The sequence below is a fragment of the Pinus tabuliformis genome, chromosome 6, assembly GCF_031772625.1.
Source record: "Pinus tabuliformis cultivar Carrire ecotype Pingquan chromosome 6, CPIR1, whole genome shotgun sequence".
In the NCBI taxonomy this organism is placed as follows: domain Eukaryota; kingdom Viridiplantae; phylum Streptophyta; class Pinopsida; order Pinales; family Pinaceae; genus Pinus; species Pinus tabuliformis.
Genome location: NC_142292.1, coordinates 1,398,882,150 through 1,398,906,102, shown reverse-complemented (window position 1 = coordinate 1,398,906,102; position 23,953 = coordinate 1,398,882,150). Strand labels below are relative to the sequence as shown.

At 41.2% G+C, this 23,953-nt stretch overlaps 1 protein-coding gene across 3 annotated transcripts in view; it reads left to right on the top strand.

Moving 5' to 3' along the window:
* LOC149263877 (glucose-1-phosphate adenylyltransferase large subunit 3, chloroplastic/amyloplastic-like) overlaps positions 1 to 23,953 on the top strand; it is a 461,146-nt gene that overhangs the window by 306,488 nt on the left and 130,705 nt on the right. For all 3 annotated transcript variants that reach the window (XM_089426745.1, XM_089426747.1, XM_089426742.1), the window contains 5 exons: positions 3,712 to 3,792; positions 22,481 to 22,567; positions 23,017 to 23,121; positions 23,310 to 23,416; positions 23,520 to 23,580. In XM_089426745.1, coding sequence (XP_089282871.1) covers positions 3,712 to 3,792; positions 22,481 to 22,567; positions 23,017 to 23,121; positions 23,310 to 23,416; positions 23,520 to 23,580 — 441 coding nt within the window. The remainder of the gene's footprint in view (positions 1 to 3,711; positions 3,793 to 22,480; positions 22,568 to 23,016; positions 23,122 to 23,309; positions 23,417 to 23,519; positions 23,581 to 23,953) is intronic.

Genomic DNA, 23,953 nt, shown 5'->3' with positions numbered 1-23,953 from the left:
TTAAATTTCATGGTTCTTCAAAGTATTTAGATCTCTAGAAATTTAATTGCTAGAATATTTTGCATCTATTGAGATTGATCGTCATATTAATTGCTTGAATTATTTGATGTTCATTGCATGTTAAATATTTTGCGAATATTTCGAGTAATTATTAAAGTACTCTGTTGTGGAATTGTAATAAATTGCATATCTTTTGTTTCCTAAGCTGAGTATTTTTTGAGCATCTGTTGGCATTGATATTAAAATATAAAGAAGCTTTTGTTCTCTTTGAGCTATAACTGTATAAAAAAGATTTGAAGTAATCTTGTGGTTTAATTGTGATATTCTAAGGGGTTTTTCTTTAAGTCTTTACCTAGTAAAGTGAACATTTCGTTTTGGTGATTAAGAGCTTTTGGAGCGCAAACGTTTCCGATCCTCAAGTCTAACTTCATCTCATCATCTCGTGCATTTGCATTTTAAGTTAGTTCTGCATAACTAAAATTTACTTCGAAGCATAAGCTTGGTTGATAGAGAGATAGATATCCATCCATCTTTGCTTGAGAAGCTTGCTTTTAATAGTATTTAAATAGTGACCTTGCAGTCGTCAGAACCACAACTCTTTATAGTGCCAAAGGCACCTGAGAGGTATCGTTAATCACACCTTAGTGTGCTTCACCTTATCTTCTCTCTGCCAATTACTACGAAATCAGGCTCAACATAAAAAGGATTGAAGAACTAAAACTTAGATAGACATTTAATTAAAATTAGCCAAGATTCTTGCATCTCACATTGGTTTTAGGATCTGCCTTTCATATAAGATAGTCATTCATCTAAGCAGTAGTTGCTAATCGATTACTTGGTCTTCATTTCCCTAGCAAGATTGTTGACTCCATAAGGCACTGTCATCAATCATTTCAATCCAATGTTCCACCAAGACTCTAGGACGGGGAGACGCGAGTGCGGGGAGACGCACAAAGGGGACGTGTGGGAGTATGCTCAAATTTTAGGGAAATTTAGGGGGATGGGGGGACGTCAGGTTATATAATTTTTTTCCTTTTTAATAATGAAAGCATAAATACAATAATACATACATATTTGAATTAAATAATGAAATACATTGATCCATACTCATCATCCTTACTAATACATACATGGTTCATCCATAGACCACGAGATTCAATAATGAAATACTCTGATCCATATTCATTATTCATTATTCACCATTCTAGAATCTACATCGATTTAAAAATTAGATTCATCATTTTAGATTCTAAATTGATTTAAATTTTAAATTCATCATTCATCATTTTAGATTCTAAATTGATTTAAATTTTAAATTCATTATTCATCATTCTAGAATCTAATTAGTACTAAGAAAAATAGACTATAATAGATATTGAAATCTAAAGTCTGGAATAGTAAATTGGTATAGCTAAATCTCAAAAATAGTGGAGCGATGAGTCTAAAAGTCACTCTAAAATGCACAGAGGGCTTGGTGCTCTTGATTAAATTCTAATTCCATACCCCCTTGTACATGACAAAATGCAATGGAAACATTGCAATCCATTGAATCCTAAATTCCTAAAACACTGTTAAGTCTGCTGGATTTTGAGTGCGATCTAAAATTCTACTTTCTACATATGAAATCCAATGAGGTTACCACTCTCAAACATCCCGAGTCATTTCATTTTCATCCTTTTACTTTAAGAATTTAACATTACCATGAGTAACATAGCATTAGTAGGGAAATATGGTCAAATACTAGGTTTTCCCTATCATAAATCATTGTTTACAAGCAAATTTAAGGGGGATGCATAGCCCATTTTGAGAGGGGATGACCAAGCGTCCCCCTTTTGGGGAGTCGCATCCCCCACACTAGGGAAATGTCCCCCCCCGTGTCTCCCCAAAAGGGGGACGTGGGGAAACGTTTCCCTAGACGTCCCCCTGACCTTGGGGGACGCGTTCCTGTGGAACACTGTTTAAATCTAATCAAATCCTATAAGTCTTGCTAAATCTTAATCAGGTACTTGGTCGCTTCACTATGTCTCTCAAACTAGTTGGTTCCCAACTAGTTCTCCTTCATTACATTTCCATAGGGTCTACCCTGATTAGCCTACTATAGGGAGACAACTTAAACGGAGAGATTGGGGATCAGGGTGACAATGCTCTATTTGAGCCGTTGTCGTGGTGCCTAGACATTTTGTGCGACAGTAGGACGCAAAGACAGAGAGGGAGAAGAGATAGTCATTCCAGAGGAGTTTCCAATTCCGGAGAGGCAGTAGCAAGAGATCGAGTTATTCCACTCAGATGCTGTGCAGGAGCCTCAAGGAGGCAAATCGATTCAACTGAAGAGAGGGTTGATTCAGTTATTGTAGGCTGGGTAGTACTCTCTTCTGGACACATTTTGTCTCAACAAAAAACAAACAATGCAGTTACCCTTTGGGGGTCTCCAACAGGCAGAATCTCCTTTCTTTAGTATCCATCCCCTAGTCTCTGTCTTCATAGGCTTCAAAGTGCTTGTATAGCCCCTAGTGCCATTATGAATTTTGAGAGTGAAAACGGTGAGAGTAAAATAGAATGGTGCATGATAAGAAATATTTGTCGTTATGAAAGAGTTGTGAAAGAGGTATTAAATACACTAGTTATACATAATGATTTAACCTTCGAAAGGTATAGGAATCTCGAAATATGGTCTTTGAATAAATTATTCTGACCAGAGATAGTGTAGAATGTCTTATTTACAACACTTGCAAGTCTTGCTTAATTTGGATACCCTTATGTAATGTTATGGATCAATCTATATGTGTAATTTGAAAGTGCCAAACTAAGGATCATTTGCTGCAATACAAATAGTTATAAGCATAAATCACAATAACACATTATATACATACATATTTACACATTGTACATCAAATATAGGTGTGAAGCACAACTCCTCAAAATATAAGCATGATCAATTCCACAATGACTTGTTATAAATAAGGAAAGAACTCCAAATAGCTGAAAACTTCTAAGTACAGCACTTACAAATCAAATATGTGTAATGATGACTCTATTGACCTCTTATATATACAATTTCTCATTCCTTGCCCATATAGACTTACTATCAAGGTGACCAACAATTTACATATACATTTGACCCGTAGATACTCCCATTAAGATTATTACATCAAATATTTTGTGATGATTATATTTCAACAAACATAAAAAGCAACTTTTAAGTTATATCAGGCCCAAATTTGTTTGTCTGATATATTTAACTGCTGAATTTTCCTCAAATTTGCTACTCTATTCTAGATGATGTGTCGGTTTGTAGAAGTTTTTGCTTCACCTGGAAATATCTCAGATACGTATTCCTATTACATCATCAAGAATGCAAGTAATCTCAAACGCATAATCCTGTTACGTCATCAAGAATGCAAGTGTATATCGATGTAAGTTGTATAATGTAGACATATCCATGTTTCACAATGAGATAGAAACATAGAATTAGATAATTTATATTTGCTCATGACAGATGAAACTCACTCATCAATCTAGCATCTTTAGTCGAGACTCTGTAAGATATCCCTTTTATATTCATGTTTATTGATTACATCTTCACTCTGCTAAAGTAAATTTTTCAAATTAAGAAATTGTTTTGCATATCAAAATATGGATTTACAATTTTTGGACACACTTGCCTTTAACTTTAACTAAGAAAAGAAAAGATATACTGGTTGATGTCGACAGGCATATTTATTTGATGATTACTGGGAAGACATTGGTACCATTAAATCATTTTTTGACGCCAATCTTGCACTGACTGCACAGGTAAGAACTTGATTCTTAATTTTACACTTGACTATCTATGCATCCTCATATTTTGGTGACCTTGTCTCATGGATGTGCACCATTTGATAATTCATATTTTCTGAATGTATTTCTTACCCTGTTTTTTCTGTAAATATGACTTCAGATATGATTTATTGTTGTCATAACTCCAACTACTGTACTTGTTCTACTAGTTCCAGCTGATCCAGTAGCTATTTCATGCTATTTGTAATTTTGTATGCTATTAGTATTTCAATAGTGGTTGATGTTTTAAATTTTTTACATTACTGACATTTTGATGGTGGTTTTCAAATGTCATGGTTAGTTACAGTTGTATATGAAAGCCCATCACTTGGAAGTTGGAATCCTTACATTTTAAAATGACTATTGACCTAGAGGCTTTACTTGGCATCTGGTTCAGATGTCCATTGGGGATGCCTAGACTACTATGTATCAATTGTTTCCTTCTCATCTAGCTTTGATTTATCTAGTTCCCATTCTATGTTTGATCAACCTTATGGGAAATCAACCACGCCCTGGTAAAGCATGAATTCTGGCCTGGGGGTAGTTGTTTAGTCTTTCAATAACCAAATTGTCAGTTGCAGAAGTTTGTAATTTGAGCAAAGTCAATCCTCTAAAAAATTCTTTTATAGGGTTTGAAAGATTCTAGTTGAGGCTATATTGCAATTGTGGAATTGGAGTTCTTGACTATGTATTCATGTGCATGGATGTACTACCAAAACCTTGCTTGGAATTTGTTGAAGAGTGATGAAATTATGCGCACAAGATAACACCTAGGAAAGAAGAGGCCCCCCAAACACACAAGGGTATTATGTACCCCAGAAATATTAAGCAGAGACGTAATGCCTATTTAACATACTTGGAACTGCAAGTTGGAAGTTTTGTACAAATGAAAGCCACAGCTGGAAGTTTAGAAATTACAGCATGGAATTATTTGGAGTGCACAGTTGTATTTGTTACCCACCAAAATGGATAATCCTATAGGAGAATTTTTTTCTCCCATTTTTCACATCCAGCCGGCTAGCCATGCAGCCGTTGACAGCCACCACTAACCAAGGACATGCCATTATACTTCCTCCACCTGCATCTGTCATATACTTTCTCACTCATCTGGTAACAACACATGGATAGAGGTGGCCTTCTGATCAAAAGGTACTTTATTCATTTTACAATTGGGTGCTTATGCTTGTTTGTATTTTGGTGTTTGATATAGATTATGGGGTTACATGGAAGAAAGAGAGGTTTTGATTATGATCTTGTTCTCTCACTTTAAATGGGAGGTTAATCATTGATCCTAGTACAGTGGGACCTGTTGTCGCCCAAACTGTACAGGCAAGATGCGACAACGCTCAGGATGGGGGTGTTGAAAAATCAATGCTAGTAGAATTAGGGTTAGATTTCTCTTTCTTGATAATTACTTGTGAATTATGTTGGCTTATTTTACTTATTAGTTATATTATCTTTCATCAAGCAATTACCAAATCATGTGTTCATGAAGATCACAAAAACACAAAACACAAGATGTAGGCACTCTGCGAGGGAAAAAACCCTATCTAGGGGAAAACCCAGTGAAAATCTATTCCTTCAATAGTTTTCCTTGAGACTCTTCAACTTAGACACATACCTCCTCCACACCAAGCTAGCCTCTCCTTCGATCCAACCTTTGACCTAGTAGAAACAACAATTCGATCTTAGCAACTTTGACTTGGCAGCTTTCGACATCAACAATAGCTTCGACTTTGACGAGGATACTTTGATCTCCTAAACTAGCCCACATGTGAGAGAGAGAGAGAGACCAAAACTTCGATTTTGTCCTTCCCTTCCTTCTTGACCAAACTCGCACTCCTTTTAGCCTCCTTCACCTTCACACTTTTCCCAGCTGTGAAAATTTAACTATTGCAACTACTCGAGATTATTCTTCTAACCCACAAATTAATTATACAGTTTATTTTCTATGGAAAATAACGAATAAAATCACAACTGCAATTTTCACCATAAAAATACTGCGGAAAATAAAATAATGGAAACTGAGAAATTCTAGCACACAATAATTTTGACACAGTTATTTTTGAACAGTTGTCCCCTTAAAAACCCAACTTGGGAAACCAGTGTAGCAGATGAGGGTTTTATTATTAATATTCAACAATGGTTTTGAGTACAATAATTTGGATGCCCAGCTGGCAATGTAATCTGAGGAAAATACTGGCGAAAAATATTGAGAATTTCCTCTCACCCCACAACTATTTTCTGCCTCCAAAATAGCTTCCCTAGCCTCTACAGTAAGCTTCCTGCATCACCCTCTGCGCAGAGCTTACGTTGGCCCTATGGAGATTTCGGCCTTCCTTCCTTCGACTATTATGGGAACTGGAAATCTTTCTCCCAGAATGCTACTGCTCTCCTCTTCCACTTGCTACTCATCCTCTAGCTCTATCTTCTCTGCTGAGCTGCTGCTACTGAGAAAATCGAACTGCCTGGGCAACTGAGTATCTGCATTGGATGTTCTCCATCACCAGATCGACTTCCTTTTATAATCCACTGTTGGAGCACCAACGACCAAGATTAAAAATTAATCAATGACTAGGATCATTTCTGGATCGATCCATGTGAGTTTTTAGATGATTCACGCCTTATGTCAATTAATATTGATTAATTAACCATATTCCCTAGGTTTAGACTTAGGAAATACTTGAAAATTGGTTAATAATCTAATTGAGACACTTCTAGGCGGAATTTTCATAAACGATTTCAGGGTTTTGGAGATCCCATGTATTCTAACCTCGCCATGAAATTTCGTGGCTAGAACACATCTGATGCTACAAAAACTAACACTCCCTCTTAGCGAGGAATGTGTTCTAGTGATCCACTGCACCCTTTCTCTATATAATCTCTTGTCACATTGTTGATGTCTGGCTACTACTGCCCACCAACCATTGCGCAACTTTGATATGTGCTACATCTGTGCTGCTGCTGACCCTGCTGAACTGCTGGCAACACTGCATCTGCACTGCAACTCCCTCTCATATGTTGTTGCTGCAACTGCAATAATTGCAACTGAGAAGCATCCAAAATAGCCTATCCCTACTGCTGAAATGGGTTCTCCACCATACCCATATGTTCTCTGAAATAGACGAACTTAGTGTTGAAGAATTAAGGGCATTGGTGTTTGCTAGGATTCTTCACTGCTTGATAACAATTTGTGGAGTCTTTTTACTTTATCTTATTAGCTTAATCTCCTTCTTCTTCTTATTAATGCATGTGTGTGTACTTCATCAAACTGCTACCAAAAACATAAAAAAAAAGAGCACAAGATGTTTGCTCTTTGCCAAGGCCAAAACCTCTCTCTCATAGAGAGGAAAACCCTCTAGTAAGTTTTTCTTATTGAAGCTTCTTATTGATCACTGCCAAACCCTAGACCCTTGACTAGAATGTCCTCCAAGCACAAGTCAAGTCCTTCCTCTTTTCCGCTCTTGGTTCCCCGACACATAAAATTCCTCCTTCCAACACTTTGCTCCCTAGCACTTTGTCCTCCTTCTTTGTTTCTTATCTAGAAATAGACCTTCCTTGAGTGAGCCTTCTTGGTGAGATGTTCCTCTTCTATCCTTTGCTTAAGTAGACTTCTTCTTTTGTTGACCAAATGAGATCCTTCTTGAAGTATGATTGTAATATTGTTCTGCTGCCCTAGTCTTTCCCACGTGAGGTAGGAACCCTAGAGAATTAGGGTCCTTTTCCTTCGCTAGAGAGATAGGCTCCTTCGCTAGGCATGGTAGTCCTTGTAGACTTGATTTCTCACTCAAATAATAACATTTCATGGACTGTTCTCTAGCTTTTGTAATTCCGCAGACTTATCCTCCTCTTCTTCACACGTGTGACTATTTCTAGCCCTAGAAACAATCCTCTTCACTTCGGCCTACTTCCTCCTTCCTTCACTTGTCTTGGAGAACCTTTAGACTAGACTTTTGCTTGTCTTTTTCAGCTACTTCCCTTCGTTGATTTCGAAGATCTATTAGTGCGTTATAGTGGAGTGGACAACCTCTATATATAGAGGATTGTCCCTCCTTTTAGGTTGACTAGAAGGCCGACTTGAGGATAGTTTGCAGGCCAACTTGTTATGCTTGCTTCAGATGGCTTCTTGTGGAGGACGTTGTTGCATGGAGAGGATTTGGACTTTGCTTGGACTTTGCATGTTATACATAGTGTAACATGCCCTGAAGGGTCTTACATAAATACATTGATTCTTGACTTCCTAGAAGCACTTAAACATGTGCTTGACCTAATTCAATGAGCAAGAAACTCATTGACAAATATCATAAAAATAATCTCTTTTCTTGAATAAATACAAAAGTCAAGCTTACATTTATGAAGACCGAGCCTAGTTACACTTCCTTCAACTCTTAGCTCTCCCTGGAGCTTTCGTGATTATATCTACAACCTGCTCTTTTGTGGGAACATACTGTAGTTGGACTGCTCATCGTTGTACATAATCTCTGATGAAGTGACACCGAATATTGATGTGCTTCAACTTATCATGAAACACTGGATTCCCAAAGGGCTTTATTCAACTCTGATTATCACAATAGACATTGGTTGCTTCCATCCTCTTCCTGAACAAGCTTACTAGCAGCTTCGTAAGCCATATAGCTTTGCACGTAACTGTGTTGGCTGCCATATATTCTGCTTCTACAGATCTTAGTGCTATTGACTTTTGCTTCCTGCTACACCAAGAAACCATACCTGATCCAACACTGAAGCAATATCTGGAGGTACTTTTCCTGTCCACTGAACTGCCTGCCCAATCTACATCTTGTTGGAATTCCTAAGTCTATCTGTTAGAAATCCTTCATGTAATTTCTGATTTATTTCTTCCTACTTGTTTTGTTAATTAACAAGTTATTTACCATGTAAATACTGAAAATAAATACAAGTACATGCTCAACACATACAGATCATCAACTAAAGGAAAAAAAAGAACACAAGTGACACCGTTATTTTTGGACTAATGTCCCCGGAAAAACCCAATGTGGGAAAATCGGTGCAACTATTTGAGGGTTTTATTATTAAGTAGTTTCAGAATACAATCTAGGTGCCAGAAATGGCTCACCCAATAGAGGATGCCCTTGGCAGTAGTACCTCTCAGTCGGAGACAATTATTCTGGCTAAAACCCCGGATGAACATTCCCACAATTCTCAGCTCCAATCTTCCCCACGAAATCTCCCAGCGTCAACCTCTAGGGACTGCGTTAGCCCTTCTAGCTCGACGTCAGCCTAGAGTCATCCCAACTAGCCCTGTGTCAGCCTCTGGAGGCTTTGCGTCAACCTCTAGAGCCTTTGCGTCACTCACGCTGGCTCTCCTCAGGCACTGCACAGCGCTTGGCTGCCTCTGCGTGGCCTCTAGCTGGCTCTGTGTCCCTCTCTCCCGGCTTTTGCGCTGATGCTCTTGGTACCCTCTTTGCCTCTCTGCTTCTGTATTCACTGCCCCTCAGCCGCAACTCTGATCAATCCTTCGATTTCCTTAGCAAGCCCTGCCCCAAAAAATCGAATTCTTGATCAACTCGGTTTATTCTCCAAGTGACCCTCAAGCCTCCTCTTATACTTTTCTCGTTGACAATTCAACGTTCAAGATTAAGTCCCTAATCAACGACTAAGATTAACTCTGGCTTGATCCATGACTTTTGGACCCATCTAACACAGTTTTATATTAATTCACATTAATATTTTATTTTCCCTATGTTTAGACTTAAGGACTCCATTAAAAATATTAATTATTTTAATATCTCCCAAACTGTTTAGAATCTGCCCAAACCATTTCTGGGTATTGGAGATCTCATGTGCTTTAGCCTCTCCACCAATTTTCGTGGCTAGAGCACACCGATGCTAACCCAAATGAACACTCCCTCTTAGTGAGGACTGTGCTCTAGTAATATTCTTCATTGAGCATCACCCTGATCATTTGGCATCGGTCCTGGTGCTGATGTTAGGCCTGCTGCCCAACATCCTCTGTACTGCTACATCATATACTGCTACCCATGGCCCTGCCACTGCCACAATTGCATCCGTACGATAGCCCCTCTCATCATGCTGCATCGTGCTGCCCATAGCACTACCACTGCTAACTGCTGCATTGCAACACAGTTACTGAGTCGTAAGTAACTGATCTCCCAACTCTGACATCTCTGTCAGTCTAGAGACACCCACGATGCTGAAACTCCTTCTGTCCCTGACAAGTGCTCCCTCTCTGACCTCTGCGCTACTGCAACAACTCCATGCATCTCGCTCTGCTGCCTCATGCTGTCTTAGGACTCCTGCACTGTAGCTCCCTCTATTGCTTCATCCGCATCTGTCTCTACTGATATCCGCCAGTATTGCTACTCCACTTCGGGTCTACCGAGCAAGGTATAATCGAAGAGGCTGGGTACCTCAAGGATCCTACCCCTCATCGACTATATTCCATCTGACTACAACTCGATGTCTCCCCACTTCCTCTCAAGTGGCGTGTGAGCACTCATGCCACAGTCACATTTGTTTCCACTTCCTTGTTTGCCCTTGCTGACGTAGCCTTGGTCTCAGAAGCCTCTCCCTTGCTCCTCTTCCTCGGACACTGGCTCGCATAGTGACCCAGTTCCCTACAGTGGAAGCATTTGACCTTGGAGAGGTCCTTCTTCTTCCGTTTCTCCTGCTTTCCCTCAGATACTAGGGCAGCATCCTCCTCTTCCTCCTTCTTCATTCTAAGCCCCTTGCTACTGCTTCCCGCCTTGGTCAGCCTTCTGATCTCTTCTTGGCGAAGAGCCTCACACAGTTCCTCCCAATCTGGAAGGGTTGACCTGCCGAGTATGCTCTAGACAAACACCTCCCAGTCTTCTAAGGCTGTGTTCAGGGTTGTCCTCACCATCAATTCTTGATCCGGTGTGGCCCCTATGGAAGTCAGCTGATCCCGGATCTCCTTCAATCGACTGAGGAAGTTGTCGATCTGTTCTCCCTTCTGCATCTGGTACGACCGCAACTGATTTTCTAGGAGCATCTTCCTCTGCACAAAAGTATGCTGATACAATTTTGTCAGGGCCTCCCACATCGCTTTTTCCATGTCCTTTTCGGCAATATGTGGTACTACATGGTCTTTGACCTCACCAAGAATGATGCTCTTGGCCCTCGCCATTGCCTCCTCATACTTATCGTTCTCACCTGGGTCAACTGGGATTGCTATTGTCTTCAAGGCGAAGTTCTTGAGACGATTCCTGTCTAGAACGGACAAGATTCTGGCCTTCCAGAGTACGAAGTTTGAGGCTCCATCCAGTGTATCCTGGATTCTTACCCCGTTCACTGCCATTTCGCTGCTTCTCTACTTACCTCCTGGAAGTTCACAGTGTGACTCCCTCTGAGCCTCGATTTCCCTCCTGGAAACCCCTCTGCCAATGTCGAGACGCCCCCATTCCAATCGTTAGTGCAGCTGCACCACTGATTTGGATTTCTTGGCTAGAAATCCTCGGTAGCAACTCCCTCCTTGGTCTTTCCCTGTTAGGTACTGTTCTGACCATAGTACCCCACCAACTTCACTCCACAACTTACCCACAGCCTCCTATGCTCCAGCAAATTGAAGGTTAGAGCCTCTAGGCTCTGCGCAATCCTGACACCAGCAAAATCTGCACCTCCTGGCCATAGGCGTCAATCCTTCCTAACTGAGAAAGATGACCGGGCACTACGTAGGTCAGGTTTGCTCCTTTCTGCCACTGCGCTAATCCTCTTCTTAGCTCAAACTCGATGACGCATGTACTGTGTCACCCGTTCATTGCTGCTTCTTAGTTAGGAACAACTTCTATCACTTGGGACAGTTGTTTATGCTGCTGCTGCTCTGCTTGACTGAAGCCCTCAGTTCTCATGTGATTTGCAACCACCCTCTGGTACCATGTTCAAATTCTAAGTCTATCTGTTAGAAATCCTTCATGTACTTTCTGATTTATTTCTTCCTACTTGTTCTATTAATTAACAAGTTATTTACCATGTAAATACTGAAAATAAATACAAATGCATGCTCAACACATACAGATCATCAACTGAAGGAAAAAACAAGAACACAAGTGACACCGTTATTTTTGGACTAATGTCCCAGGAAAAACCCAATGCAGGAAAACCAGTGTAGCTATCTAAGGGTTTTATTATTAAGCAGTTTCAGAATACAATCTGGGTGCCAGAAATGGCTCACCAACAAAGAGTTCCCTCGGCAGTGGTATCTCTCAGTCAGAGACAGATATGCCGACTAAAACCTAGGATGAACAATCCCATAGCTCTCAGCTCCAATCTGCCCCACGAAATATCCCAGCATCAACCTCTAGGGACTACATCAGCCCTTTTGGCCCAACATTAGCCTAGCGTTAGCCAAACTAGCCCTGCGTCAGCCTTTGGAGCCTCTGCGTCACCCACGCTGGCTCTCCTCAGGCACTGCGCAACCCTTGGCTGCCTCTACGTGGCCTCTAGCTGGCTCTGCATCCCTCTCTCCCTGCTTCTGCGCTGATGCTCCTGGTACCTTCTCTGCCTCTCTGCTTCTGTATTCACTGCCCCTCAACTGCAACTCTGATCACTCCTTCGATTTCCTCAGCAAGCCCAGCCCCATAAAACCGAATTCTTGATCAACTTGGTGTATTCTCCAAGTGATCCTGAAGCCTCCTCTTATACCGTTCTCGTTGACAATTCAACGACCGAGATTAAGTCCCTAATCAACGGCTAAGATTAACTCTGGCTTTATCCATGACTTTTGGACCCTTCTAACACAGTTTTATATTAATTCACATTAATATTTTATTTTCCCTAAGTTTAGACTTAGGGACTCCATTAAAAATATTAATTATTTTAATATCTCCCAAACTGTTTAGAATCTGCCAAAACCATTTCTGGGTATTGGATATCTCATGTGCTTTAGCCTCTCCACCAATTTTCATGGCTAGATCACATCCGATGCTACCCCAAATCAACACATCTGTATACCCACAAAGTTTGACGTCATCCTCTCGAGTAAACGCAATCAGTAAACACCCATAAAAGCACTGCAAGTAAAGATCATCTGAGCCATTTTATTAAATCTTTCTGGAGCAAGTACAATAGTGATGGAATGGTGCACTTGGGCTTGTCTCAAGGGAAAAGCGTGGCAAAACCTAGGTGAGCAAATGATAGCCCTAGTGCTGCACAACTGCTGCTCCAAAGATGATTTGCGCTGCCCAGAAACTATGTTGCCTGCTGGAAAGGATGTGTTGGAAACTCCACTTCCTGTGCTCAAAAAATACTGCAACTTCAGCTCCCGGCTCCTCAACAAAAACCCACCAAAACCCAGAAAGGGTTTGGCCTAGTTCAGACCCCCGAAAATCGACCCCCAAGCACCACGTCCTCCTCCTCACGCTGGGAATCACGACCTATCTGGAAATGGCTGAAAAGGCTCTCCAAATCACCCCCAAATGTTGAGATGTTGTCCCCTATGGCTTTCCTCTCTTCTCTCGGCCGACTCCAACTCTGTATCTCCTTCCCCCAACTCCCACATGAGCCCAGGAATGGCCCTTTGCGCAGTCCACAATGGCTATAAGTCGAGCTGCCCAAAAGCAGCAATCTCTCGATCCAAAACTCTCCCCAAGGGCTAATCTTCTGATGAAACTCCAACTCCCAAACTTTCCCGCCAAATGTTGTCCAGGAGCACCCCCAAATCACTATTGCATGTTCCCCTCCTTGCGTGCCCAGAAATACGCACTGTTGAATCGAAGGTTGAGTGATGTGGCTGCAAAACTCCTCTTGTTCTCCTCCAAGGTAGTACAAATTTCCTTCCTAGGGTTCTCCTCCAAGGTAGTATTGCATATATTGGAGGAGCAACTGTTCTAAGCCAAGAAGTCCAAGTGCGAGTTTGGGTTGACAGAAATGCTCTACTTGGGGCACATAATAGGCGTAGATGGGGTCAAGGTGCACGAGGAGAAGATTCAGGCCATTTGGGATTGACCAGAGCCTTGAGATTCGACAACACTGAGAGGATTTTTGGACATCTATACTTATTATTGGAAGTTCGTGAAGGGCTTCTCACAGTTGGTAGCACCCCTTATTGATCTGACTAAGAAGAGGGCTTTTGCATGGATAGATGGTGCTCAGGCAGCATTTGATTGCCTCAAGGAGGTGATGAGTTGTTGCCTGGTATTGGCACTTTTGGATTTTACACAGCCTTTCATATTGGAGTGCGATGCATCGGGTGTGGGGATCAGGGCAATCTTGTCCCAAGGAGGGCACCCTATTGCTTTTGAGAGCTGGAAACTCCTACCACATGAGATGGTGTATTACATATATGACAAGGAGATGTTGGCCATAATGCATGCATTGGCCAAGTTTAGACAGTTCTTGGTGGGGAACCGATTTAGGTTGAAGACGGATCGCAACAATCTTTACTACTTCATGGGGTAGAAGGGCCTCAATGTAGGCAATGAAGGTGGGTCAGCAAGGTGCAGGCCTTCGATTTTGATATTGAGTATGTGCAGGGGAAGCACAATTTGGTGACAGATACACTATCCAGAAGACTAGCAGGACTTTCACTCATGAGCATTTGCCATGATTGGAAGGCACAGTTATTGGTTGAGTACTCAGAGGATTGTTGGGCATGCGAGATCTTGGAGAGCAGCTATGCAGACTTGTGCTACAAGGTTGTGGATGAGATTCTATATTACAAAGGGTGCATATTCTTGGTTTCAGGGTCGCAGTTGAGGGAGCACGTCCTTCGTGCAGCTCATGATTCTCCTTTGTCTAGACACCGGGGGCTTAGGAAGACTTATATGCCAGTGAGAGAGTGATTCACCTGGAAGGGCCTCAAAGGGGACGTTTTGAGGCACGTGTAGGAATGCGAGGCTTGTTAGAGGAACAAAGGAGAGTTGACCCATCCAACAGGACTATTGTAGAATCTTCCTATCCCTTAGGGGAAATGGGAGAGTATCTCTATGGACTTCATCACCGGACTTCCCTCGGTACAAGGGAAGGATTGTATTTTTGTGGTGGTCGACCGGTTGACCAAGTTTGCACACTTCTTTTCCATTATGATACGATATTCAGCTTCACAGGTGGCAGATTTGTTCTTTAGGGAGGTCTTTTGCCTGCACGGACTCCCTAAGACTATAGTCAGTGATCAAGATAACCGATTGATGGGGGGATTTTAGCAGGAGCCTTTCAGGCTAGTTGGCACCGAGCTCACCCTGAACACTAGTTATCATCCACAGACTGACGGCCAGACAGAGAGGGTGAACCATTGGTTAGAGGATATCTCAGGAACTATGTGACAAGGCAACATGGGGCTTGTATTTGATGGGTGCATCCTTTCCGTGCTTTATATGGGTATGATGCTTTGTCTTTTGCTGACATTGTTTTTGGAGACGGTAGGGCCGCAAAAGCCAAATATTGGATCCTAGAGAGCCAAGATATTCTCAACGCTCTTAAGGATAACTTGCAAACAACTCATAATTGTTGATTTTTGGTAGCATCGGATGTGCTCTAGCCATGAAAAGTGGTGGAGAGGGTAAGGCACACGAGATCTCCAAGTCCCAGAAATTGTTTAGAGAAATTCCGCCCGAATGAAGAGATTGTGAAATAATTAATATTTTTAATGGGTTCCTAAGTCTAAACTTAGGAAAATTAAAATATTAATGTGTATTAATATAAAATGGGTGAGAAAGTTCTAAGAGACAAGGATCAAGCCAGATCTAATCTTAGCCATTGATTAGGGACTTAATCTCGGCCGTTGAATCGACAATAGGAAAAGTATAAGAGGAGGCTTGAGGATTAGTTGGAGATACACCAAGTTGATCAGTCAATTCGATTTTCTGGGGCAGGGTTTGCTAAGAAATTGAGTTAGTGATCTGTTGCAGCGAGGGGTAGCTCGGCAGAAGGTCGAGAATACATAGCAGAGAGATAGAGATAGTGTCGGAGAGACAGCCTGGGCTGACGCAGAGACAACTAGAGCTGATGTAGAGGTTTGGAGGGCCAGCACTGGTGACACAGGAGGCGGAGAAACTGATGCAGGCAGACATAGAGGATAGCAGAGCTAACGCTAAGAAGAAAGAGCTGCACTGTGGCGTTTTCATGGGGCAGAATAATAGCTGAGAGGCAGACGTAGAGCCATAGAGGGTGACGCAATTCCAGAGAGAAGCTTGGAGCAGCTTTTGCTGTCCAGCTAAGGAACAATTGAAGTCACTATGGGGCTCATCATCCAGTTGTTGATCAACTGTAATATTTGTCTCCGGAGCAAGGTACTTTTGCCAAGGAAAATCTTTGAAGGTTGAGCCATTTTTGGCACCCTAGTTGTATTCAGAAAAATGCACAATAATAAAACCCTCATATCTGTTGCACCGGTTTTTCCGCATTGGGTTTTTCTAGGGACGATTGCCAAAAAATAACGGTGTCCCTTGTGTTGTCTTAGTTATTTCAATTGTTGATCTGAATAAGTGTGAAGGCTGCATTTGTGTTTATTTCGGTATTTATATTAATAAATAACTTGTTAATGGAAAGAATAAGTAGGAGATAATAAACCAGATAATGTAGTAGGGATTTCTGATGTGTCAGACTTAGAAATTTCCACATGGTATTAGAGCGATTCCAGATCACAGAAGGATTGAAAACGCCAGCAGAAATCTGAAATTTGTCGCAAAAGCAGTTGTCCCGAAAGACAATGTTGCTCCATAGCAGAAATAACAAGAGAAGAGGTGACACAGAGCTTGCTTCAGTAGTTTGAGCTAAGGGAAGGGCCAACACAAAGGCAGAGTGAAGCAGAAGAGGCTCACGAAGAGCCACGTCATCCTTCTCAGCCAAGTAGGATTGACGCAGTTGGCCGGAGGAGCAAATTCAACCTTTTCCAAGAATGCGCAGAGCCTGAAAGGCTTAGTTTCTTCAGTTGCTGATGCTTGGGGAGCTGTGGGTAGATTGTGATTTGAGGAGTTGGTGGGACGCTGTTTCTATTGATACAGAACAATGTCTAAGTAGATGGAACCAAGGTAGAAGGAATCACTACCTCGACGGATTTATATCCAAGGAATCCAGATCCGAGTTGCACTTGCAAGGAGGATTGGAGAGGAGTGGTTTGGCAACTGGCCAGAGGATTTCCACGAGGGAAATCAAGACTCAAAGGGAGATTTCCAGGAGGGGAGTCGAGACTTAGAGGGAGTCCAGAAGAGGAGCTGAAATGGCAGTGAACGGATTGAGTGATCAGGACCAGTTGGACGAAGCTTCCAAATTTGTCGTCTAGAAGGCTAGGATCTTGGCAGTCCTATATCAACATCACATCAAGGACTTTGCCTTGAAAGTATTGGCTATCCCAGTTGACCCAGCTGAGAATGAGAAGTATGAGGAGGCAATGGCGAGGGCGAAGTGCATGATCCTAGACGGGGTCAAAGATCATGTCATACCACATATTACTAAGAAGAACACAACGAAGAAGATGTGGGACACCTTGGCCACCTTATACCAGGGCTCTTCCATGCAGTGGAAGATGCTATTGGTCAATCAGCTGAGGTCATATCAGATGCATAAGGGAGAGCAAATAGATCCATTCCTTCTCAGGTTGCAGGAGATTAGCAACCAACTTACTTCTGTGGGGTCTACACCTGATCTAAAGTTTATGGTCAGGACTACCCTCAATGCAGTCTCTCAGGAGTGGGAGACATTTGTCCAAATTATTTTGGGTGGGGCTACTTTTCTTGGTTGGGAGGAGATGTGGGCAGCTCTTCGACAAGAAGAGATCAGGGGGATGACCAAGGCGGGGAGTAGTGGTAAGGGAGTTCAAGTCAAGAAAGAGGAGGACGTGGCTTTAACATCTGCGGGACAACAAGGAAAGAGGAAGAAGAAGGATATCTCCAAGGTCAAGTGCTTCAATTGTGGGGAGTTCGGTCATTATGCGTCCCAGTGTCCCAGGAAGAAAGGCAAGGGAGAAGCTTTTGATTCAAAGGCAGCTCCAGCTAAGGCGGAGAAAGAGGTCGAGACTGATGATGATTGTGCCATGAGTGCTCATGCACCTCTAGAGAAGAGGTGGGGTGACATCGAATTGTAGTTAGGAGGACTACATGCTAGGGGCAGGATCCTTGAGGTGCCCAAACTCTTGGATCACATATGGCTACGGGAGCCCTTAACGACAATAGCATGATGACAGGTGTCGGGTGGAGCAAGGTGTGATGGAGCGACAAGGCAGTGCTAGAGTGCAGAAGTCTGTAGCAGCGTAGTGGAGGTTGCAGCAGTGCTAAAGGCACAAAAGAGCTTGCAACAGCGCAGTGGTAGCAGAGGGAGCACAGGATAGCAGCAGAGGTGGCTTTAGCATCACGAGGCTTCCGGACTGACTAGGATGTTAGTGTTTGGGTGAAGTCAGTTACTTACTACTCGCTAATTGAGTTGCAGTGCAGCAGTTAGCAGTGGCACTGCTATGGGCATCATGATGCAACATGTTGAGAGGGAGTTGCAGTACAGATGTAGCAGTGTCATGGCCAGTAGTATAGGAAGCAACAGTGCAATGGATGTGAGGCAGCAGGCCAAGCATCAACACAGGTACCGATGTGGAGGATCAGTGTGATGTTTCTATGGTGAAGCATTACTAGAGCACATTCCTCGCTAAGAGGGAGTGTTGATTTTTGGTAGCATCCGATGTGATCTAGCCATGAAAACTGGTGGAGAGGCTAAGGCACATGAGATTTCCAAGACCCAGAAATCATTTGGAGAAATTCCACCCGGATGAACTGATATTAAAATAATTAATATTTTTAACGAGTTCCTAAGTCTAAACTTAGGAAAATTAAAATATTAATGTGTATTAATATAAAATGGGTGAGAAAGTTCTAAGAGAAGAGGATCAAGCCAGATCTAATCTTAGTCGTTGATCAGGGACTTAATCTCGGTCGTTGAATCGTCAATAGTGAAAGTATAAGAGGAGGCTTGAGGGTCAGTGAGAGATACACCAAGTTGATCAGTCAATTCGATTTTTTGGGGCAAGGTTTGCTGAGAAATTGAGTTAGTGATGTGTTGCATTGAGGGGAAGTTCGACAGAAGGCCGAGAATACATAATAGAGAGGCAGAGATAGTGTCAAAGAGACAACGCAGAGATAGCCTAGGTTGACGTAGAGGCAGCCAGAGCTGATGCGGAGGTTTGGAGGGCCAACGTTGGTGACGCAGGAGGCTGAGAAAATGACGCAGAGCTGATGCGGGAAGACGCAGAGGCTTGCAGAGTTGATGCTGGGCAGAAAGAGCTACGCTGTGGTGTTTTCATGGGGTAGATTGAGAGCTGAGAGGCAGACGCAAAGCCATAGAGGGTGACGCAATTCCAGAGAGAAGCTTGGAGCAGCTTTCGCTATCCAGCTAAGGAACAATCAAAGTCACTGTGGGGCTCATCATCCGTTTGCTGATCAACCAGGATATTTGTCTCCAGAGCAAGGTACTTTTGCCAAGGAAAATCTCTTAAGGGCGACCCATTTCTGGCACCCTCGTTGTATTCAGAAAACTGCATAATAATAAAACCCTCATATCTGCTGCACTGGTTTTCCCGCGTTGGGTTTTTCCGGGGATGATTGTCCAAAAATAACGGTGTCCCTTGTGTTGTCTCAGTTATTTCAATTGTTGATCTGTATAAGTGTGAAGGCTGCATTTGTGTTTATTTCAGTATTTATATTAATAAATAACTTGTTAATGGAAAGAACAAGTAGGATATAATAAACCAGATAATCCAGTAGGGATTTCTGATGTGCCAGACTTAGAAATTTCCACAAGAATCAGCAAAAGCTGTATGTTGACAGGCATCGGGTTGAGAGGCATTTCAAGGAAAGGGATGTGGTGTACCTTCGATTGTAGCCATACGTACAGTCCACTGAAGCAGAAGGGGGCCGGGAAGTTGCAACCGAGATTTTTTGGGCCTTACAGGGTGATCAAGAGGGTTGGAGAGGTGGCTTACGAGTTGGAGCTACTACTAGGGAGCAGGATCCATAATATTTTTCATGTTTCCTGCCTCAAGAGGGTGTTGGGGCGACAGGTTACAACAGTTGTGGAGTTACCTCCTCTTGATGATGAGGGGCACTTGGTTTCAGAACCAGAGGCCATCTTGGAGACCAGGGAAAGGAAGCTCAGAAGCAGGATCATTAGAGAAAACTTAGTGCATTGGAAGAGCTTGCAAGATGAGGATGCTATTTGGGAGGGAGAGCACATACTTGAGCATCTAGCATTGAAGTTGCTTGGGGACGAGCAACATTTGGGAGGGGAGGACTGTCATGTCCCTTCCTAAATTAATTTGGAACAAGACTAATTATTACATTTTGGGGCCAATTTTGGAGGTGATGGGGCCCATTCAATTTTATTAGTAGGTTAGTCTTAGCATAAGTTATTTTGATGTGATCAAGTTGATGTGGTTAAATTATATGTGGGGGCCACCCACACTAGGAGAATACGCATTCCCTAGTTCGATTTGCATGGAGGGAAAGTCGTTGGTTAAGTGAGGGACCCACGATGGAAGGAAAAGGGAGGGAAAAGTGCTCCGCGAAATATATATATAAGGAAGGCAACTCTCTTCATTTCATTCATATTTTGGCCAAGATTAACTAGAACTCGATCCATGTCCTCTTCTAGAGGATTCTCACCATGACTTAATTAATACCATTTAATTAATCATATTTCCTAAGTTTAGACTTAGGAAACATTAAAAAACGATTAATTATTTTAATTAAACGATTAATTATTTTAATTAAGTTGTCTCTACATGGAATTTCCATAAACGATGTCTAGGTTTTGGAGAATACATGTATTCTAGCATCTCCACCAAATTTCGTGGCTAGAACACATCCGATGCTACAAAAACTAACAACTTGATGTTAATGATTGAGAGGTTTTTGTCCCTTTCTATGTTGTAGCATGATAAAAAACAGGTTGTAGCCTATTGAGGTAGGAGCCTCTTGTGGGCTGTAGCCTGCAGAAACTTTGTGGGAGTAGGAGCTGCCTTTGAGGTACGAGCTTCTTTTAGGTTGGAGCCTACAAAAATATGATGTAATAAGGAGTAGTAGCTTGCCTTCACATCACTTTCAATATAAAATTTGTGGTTTTCTCCCTTCGGGGTTTCGACTTATATCTGGTGTCTTCATGTGTTGGTTCTTGAATGCTGTGTGAATGTTCTTGAATTCTTGATAAATATATCTGCAAATTTATCTCTCTGACACCTGCAAAAGGAATTCAGTAATAATTAAAGATTTTAAACTACTGATTCAAGCCCCTCCCTCTCCCCCCTGCCCCTCCCCCCTCTCAATAATTTCCAATCATAAATATCACTTGTTCCATAATTTGTTTAATTTGGTTAAAATTCTTGGAAAAAATCTTTGTATTTTTCTGAAGGAAATTTATTGAAGAATTCTGGGAATTTAAATAAATAAATAGAGGGGATATTACAATGTGAGACTTTTAATTTCCTCATCCATCTCCATGCTAGACTGTGGATCTTGTGTTGATCAGATGATCCTCTTTGGACAAATGGATCAAATATGGTTGCCTTCCAACTGTTTGTCCAAGAAGACAGAGAGTCTAAAGAAGTCCACTTTTTCAAGTTAACTGTTTGTCCAAGAAGACAGAGTCTAAAGAAGGCCACTTTTTCAAGTTGTGTCATTGTCACGAGTGAGGACATTATCACTGGTGTTGGGCATTGTAACTCTATCCTGGTGATCGGTCTTATGTATATGCATAAACTGTTATGTGGTATCAATAGGCTCACTTTTTTCAAATAATGTCACTATTACAGATGAGGATATTATTACTACTTTTGGGTATTGTACTCTGTTCTGGCAATCACTTTATCCATTCTTCATATTCTTATAAATCCTACTTATCTAAGTCACTCGCACACATATACCAAGTTTTATTGTCATTTCCCTAAAGTTGCAACAACTGGGAAAATCTATTCTTGAATCTCAACAATGGGTAACATTTATTTTCAATTATTTTCTTCCTTAGTTGGAGTGTTAAACTGAAGGAGAGATCGGGCAACAATCAAGCATTTCTGCTATAGTTCTAAACTAAGGCTGTAATTCCTTTTTGTAAGCAGTTACATTACCGAGTTAACCTGTATGCTGCAGCTTAAACCATATTTCTTATCAGGTCACTGGTCATTTTGTGGCTGTAATTTGATATGTCCTTTCCTCCTGCACTTTTTCAAATGGCTTCCATTTGTTTAGTGCCACTGAGTAGGAAAGCACTTCACATATATATGGAATTACTGACGATGAAAAACAAATTGAGAATATACTTTTGGTGTTATCATTCGATAGTTTCACCTACATTTCACAGTTTCTATCTACGTTTTTGTAATTCACTCTTGGTTACTCATACACATTTCCTGCTTCTAATTCAATTTATATTACATGCAATTATCCCATTTCGAGATTATGCTGTAAAGAGCATAATTGATATGTTAATTTCCATTCTCACTTCCATAAGGAAGTTCTCAAAATATTCTTTTGTCTTTTCATCACTTTGGCAAATGAGATTTCATTAGCAGCAGCAACATTAGCACCTATGCACATGAGTTGTGCACACAGATAGGCATTGGAGATTGTTAACTGCATTACAGAATTAAATTAAACGGTAGTAGAAGTACACTTGGTTGCATTCCTTTCCTTAAAGAAAGCCTTTTCTGACCTGTTCTCCTTGTTTGTCAATGCAGCCAGCAAAATTCAGCTTTTATGATGCAAGAAAGCCTATTTATACATCACCCCGGAATGTACCACCGACCAAAGTCGATAATTGTAAGGTAGGAAGATGCTGCTGCATCACCGTTAATGTAATTAAGTTAGATGAGACTACAAATTAGCCATACCTTGCACTTGTACAGAGAGATTGATTTATATATTGGTTTTTTTTAAAGAAGGTTTTGTACTCTTTACAAAAGGTGAAAGTGAGCCTATGAGTCTATTAACTCAATGTATAAGGTGAATCTATGGGTTTTTAACTCATTCAGCAAGACTAGAGTGTCAATGAAGAAGAATTTCAGTTTTGTACTCTTTATAAAAGGTGAAGGTGAACCTATCAGTCCATTAACTCAATGAACAAGAGTAGAGAGTGAATGGAGAAGGATTTCTATTTGTATTTCATTAAACTGTTCTACAAAATGTGCCTTTTCATATGCTACATTCACTTTGTTACCATGGGAGTAAATATGTCATAAAAGGGCCCTCATTACATACTTGGAAAATTTTGCAGATCGTGGATTCTATTGTGTCCCATGGATGCTTCCTGCAAAACTGTTCTATTGAGCACTCTATAATTGGTATCCGATCTCGGATAGAATCTGATGTTTCGTTGAAGGTCTGGATATAATGGACTATGATTTGATTTGATTTATCGAGAATTTACATAAATCTCACACGGAGGATGTTAGATCCCTTTTCAGATCCTCTGATTAAGATAACAGGAATCATAAGAACCAAGCAGTTTGATTGATGAAACATATTGAGATGTTTACTTAGAATGCTCTTTCCTTCACATGCTTGTAGGATGCAGTGATGCTTGGCGCAGATTACTATGAAACAGATGCTGAAGTGGCATCAATTCTTGCTGAAGGAAGAGTTCCAATTGGAATTGGACAAAACACTAAAATCAGGCAGGAATATAATTGTGCTATTGTCTTCATATATTATGTCACATTAAGTTGAAAGGCTTCATTGTCCAAACTTCAATCATCGTTGTGCTTTCCTGTTTTGCAGGAACTGTATTATTGACAAAAATGCACGGATTGGAAGAAATGTTACCATAAACAATTCAGAGGTGTGTCTCTGTAACTTGCATAGAGAAATAAATGATTTATGTTAACATACAGAATTCCTTTGATTCCTAAATTCTGCTGTTTGCTACACAATCACATCAGCTGAAATTCCAAATAATTATATTGGTAATTAGTGTTGAAGAAAGTGTAACTAGGTTCGGTCTTCATGAATGTACTTTTGATATTTGTATTTATACCAGAAAATAAATATTATTTTTGTTATACTTATCAATGAGTTTCTTGCTCATTGAAATAGGTCTAGTACATGTCAAAGTTCTATAGGTAAGTCAGAGTCAAAAGAAATTATTGAAGACCCTTAAGGGCATGTCCATGTATATATTTGTGTAAGAGTCAAAGATATCCCTCCAAGCAAAG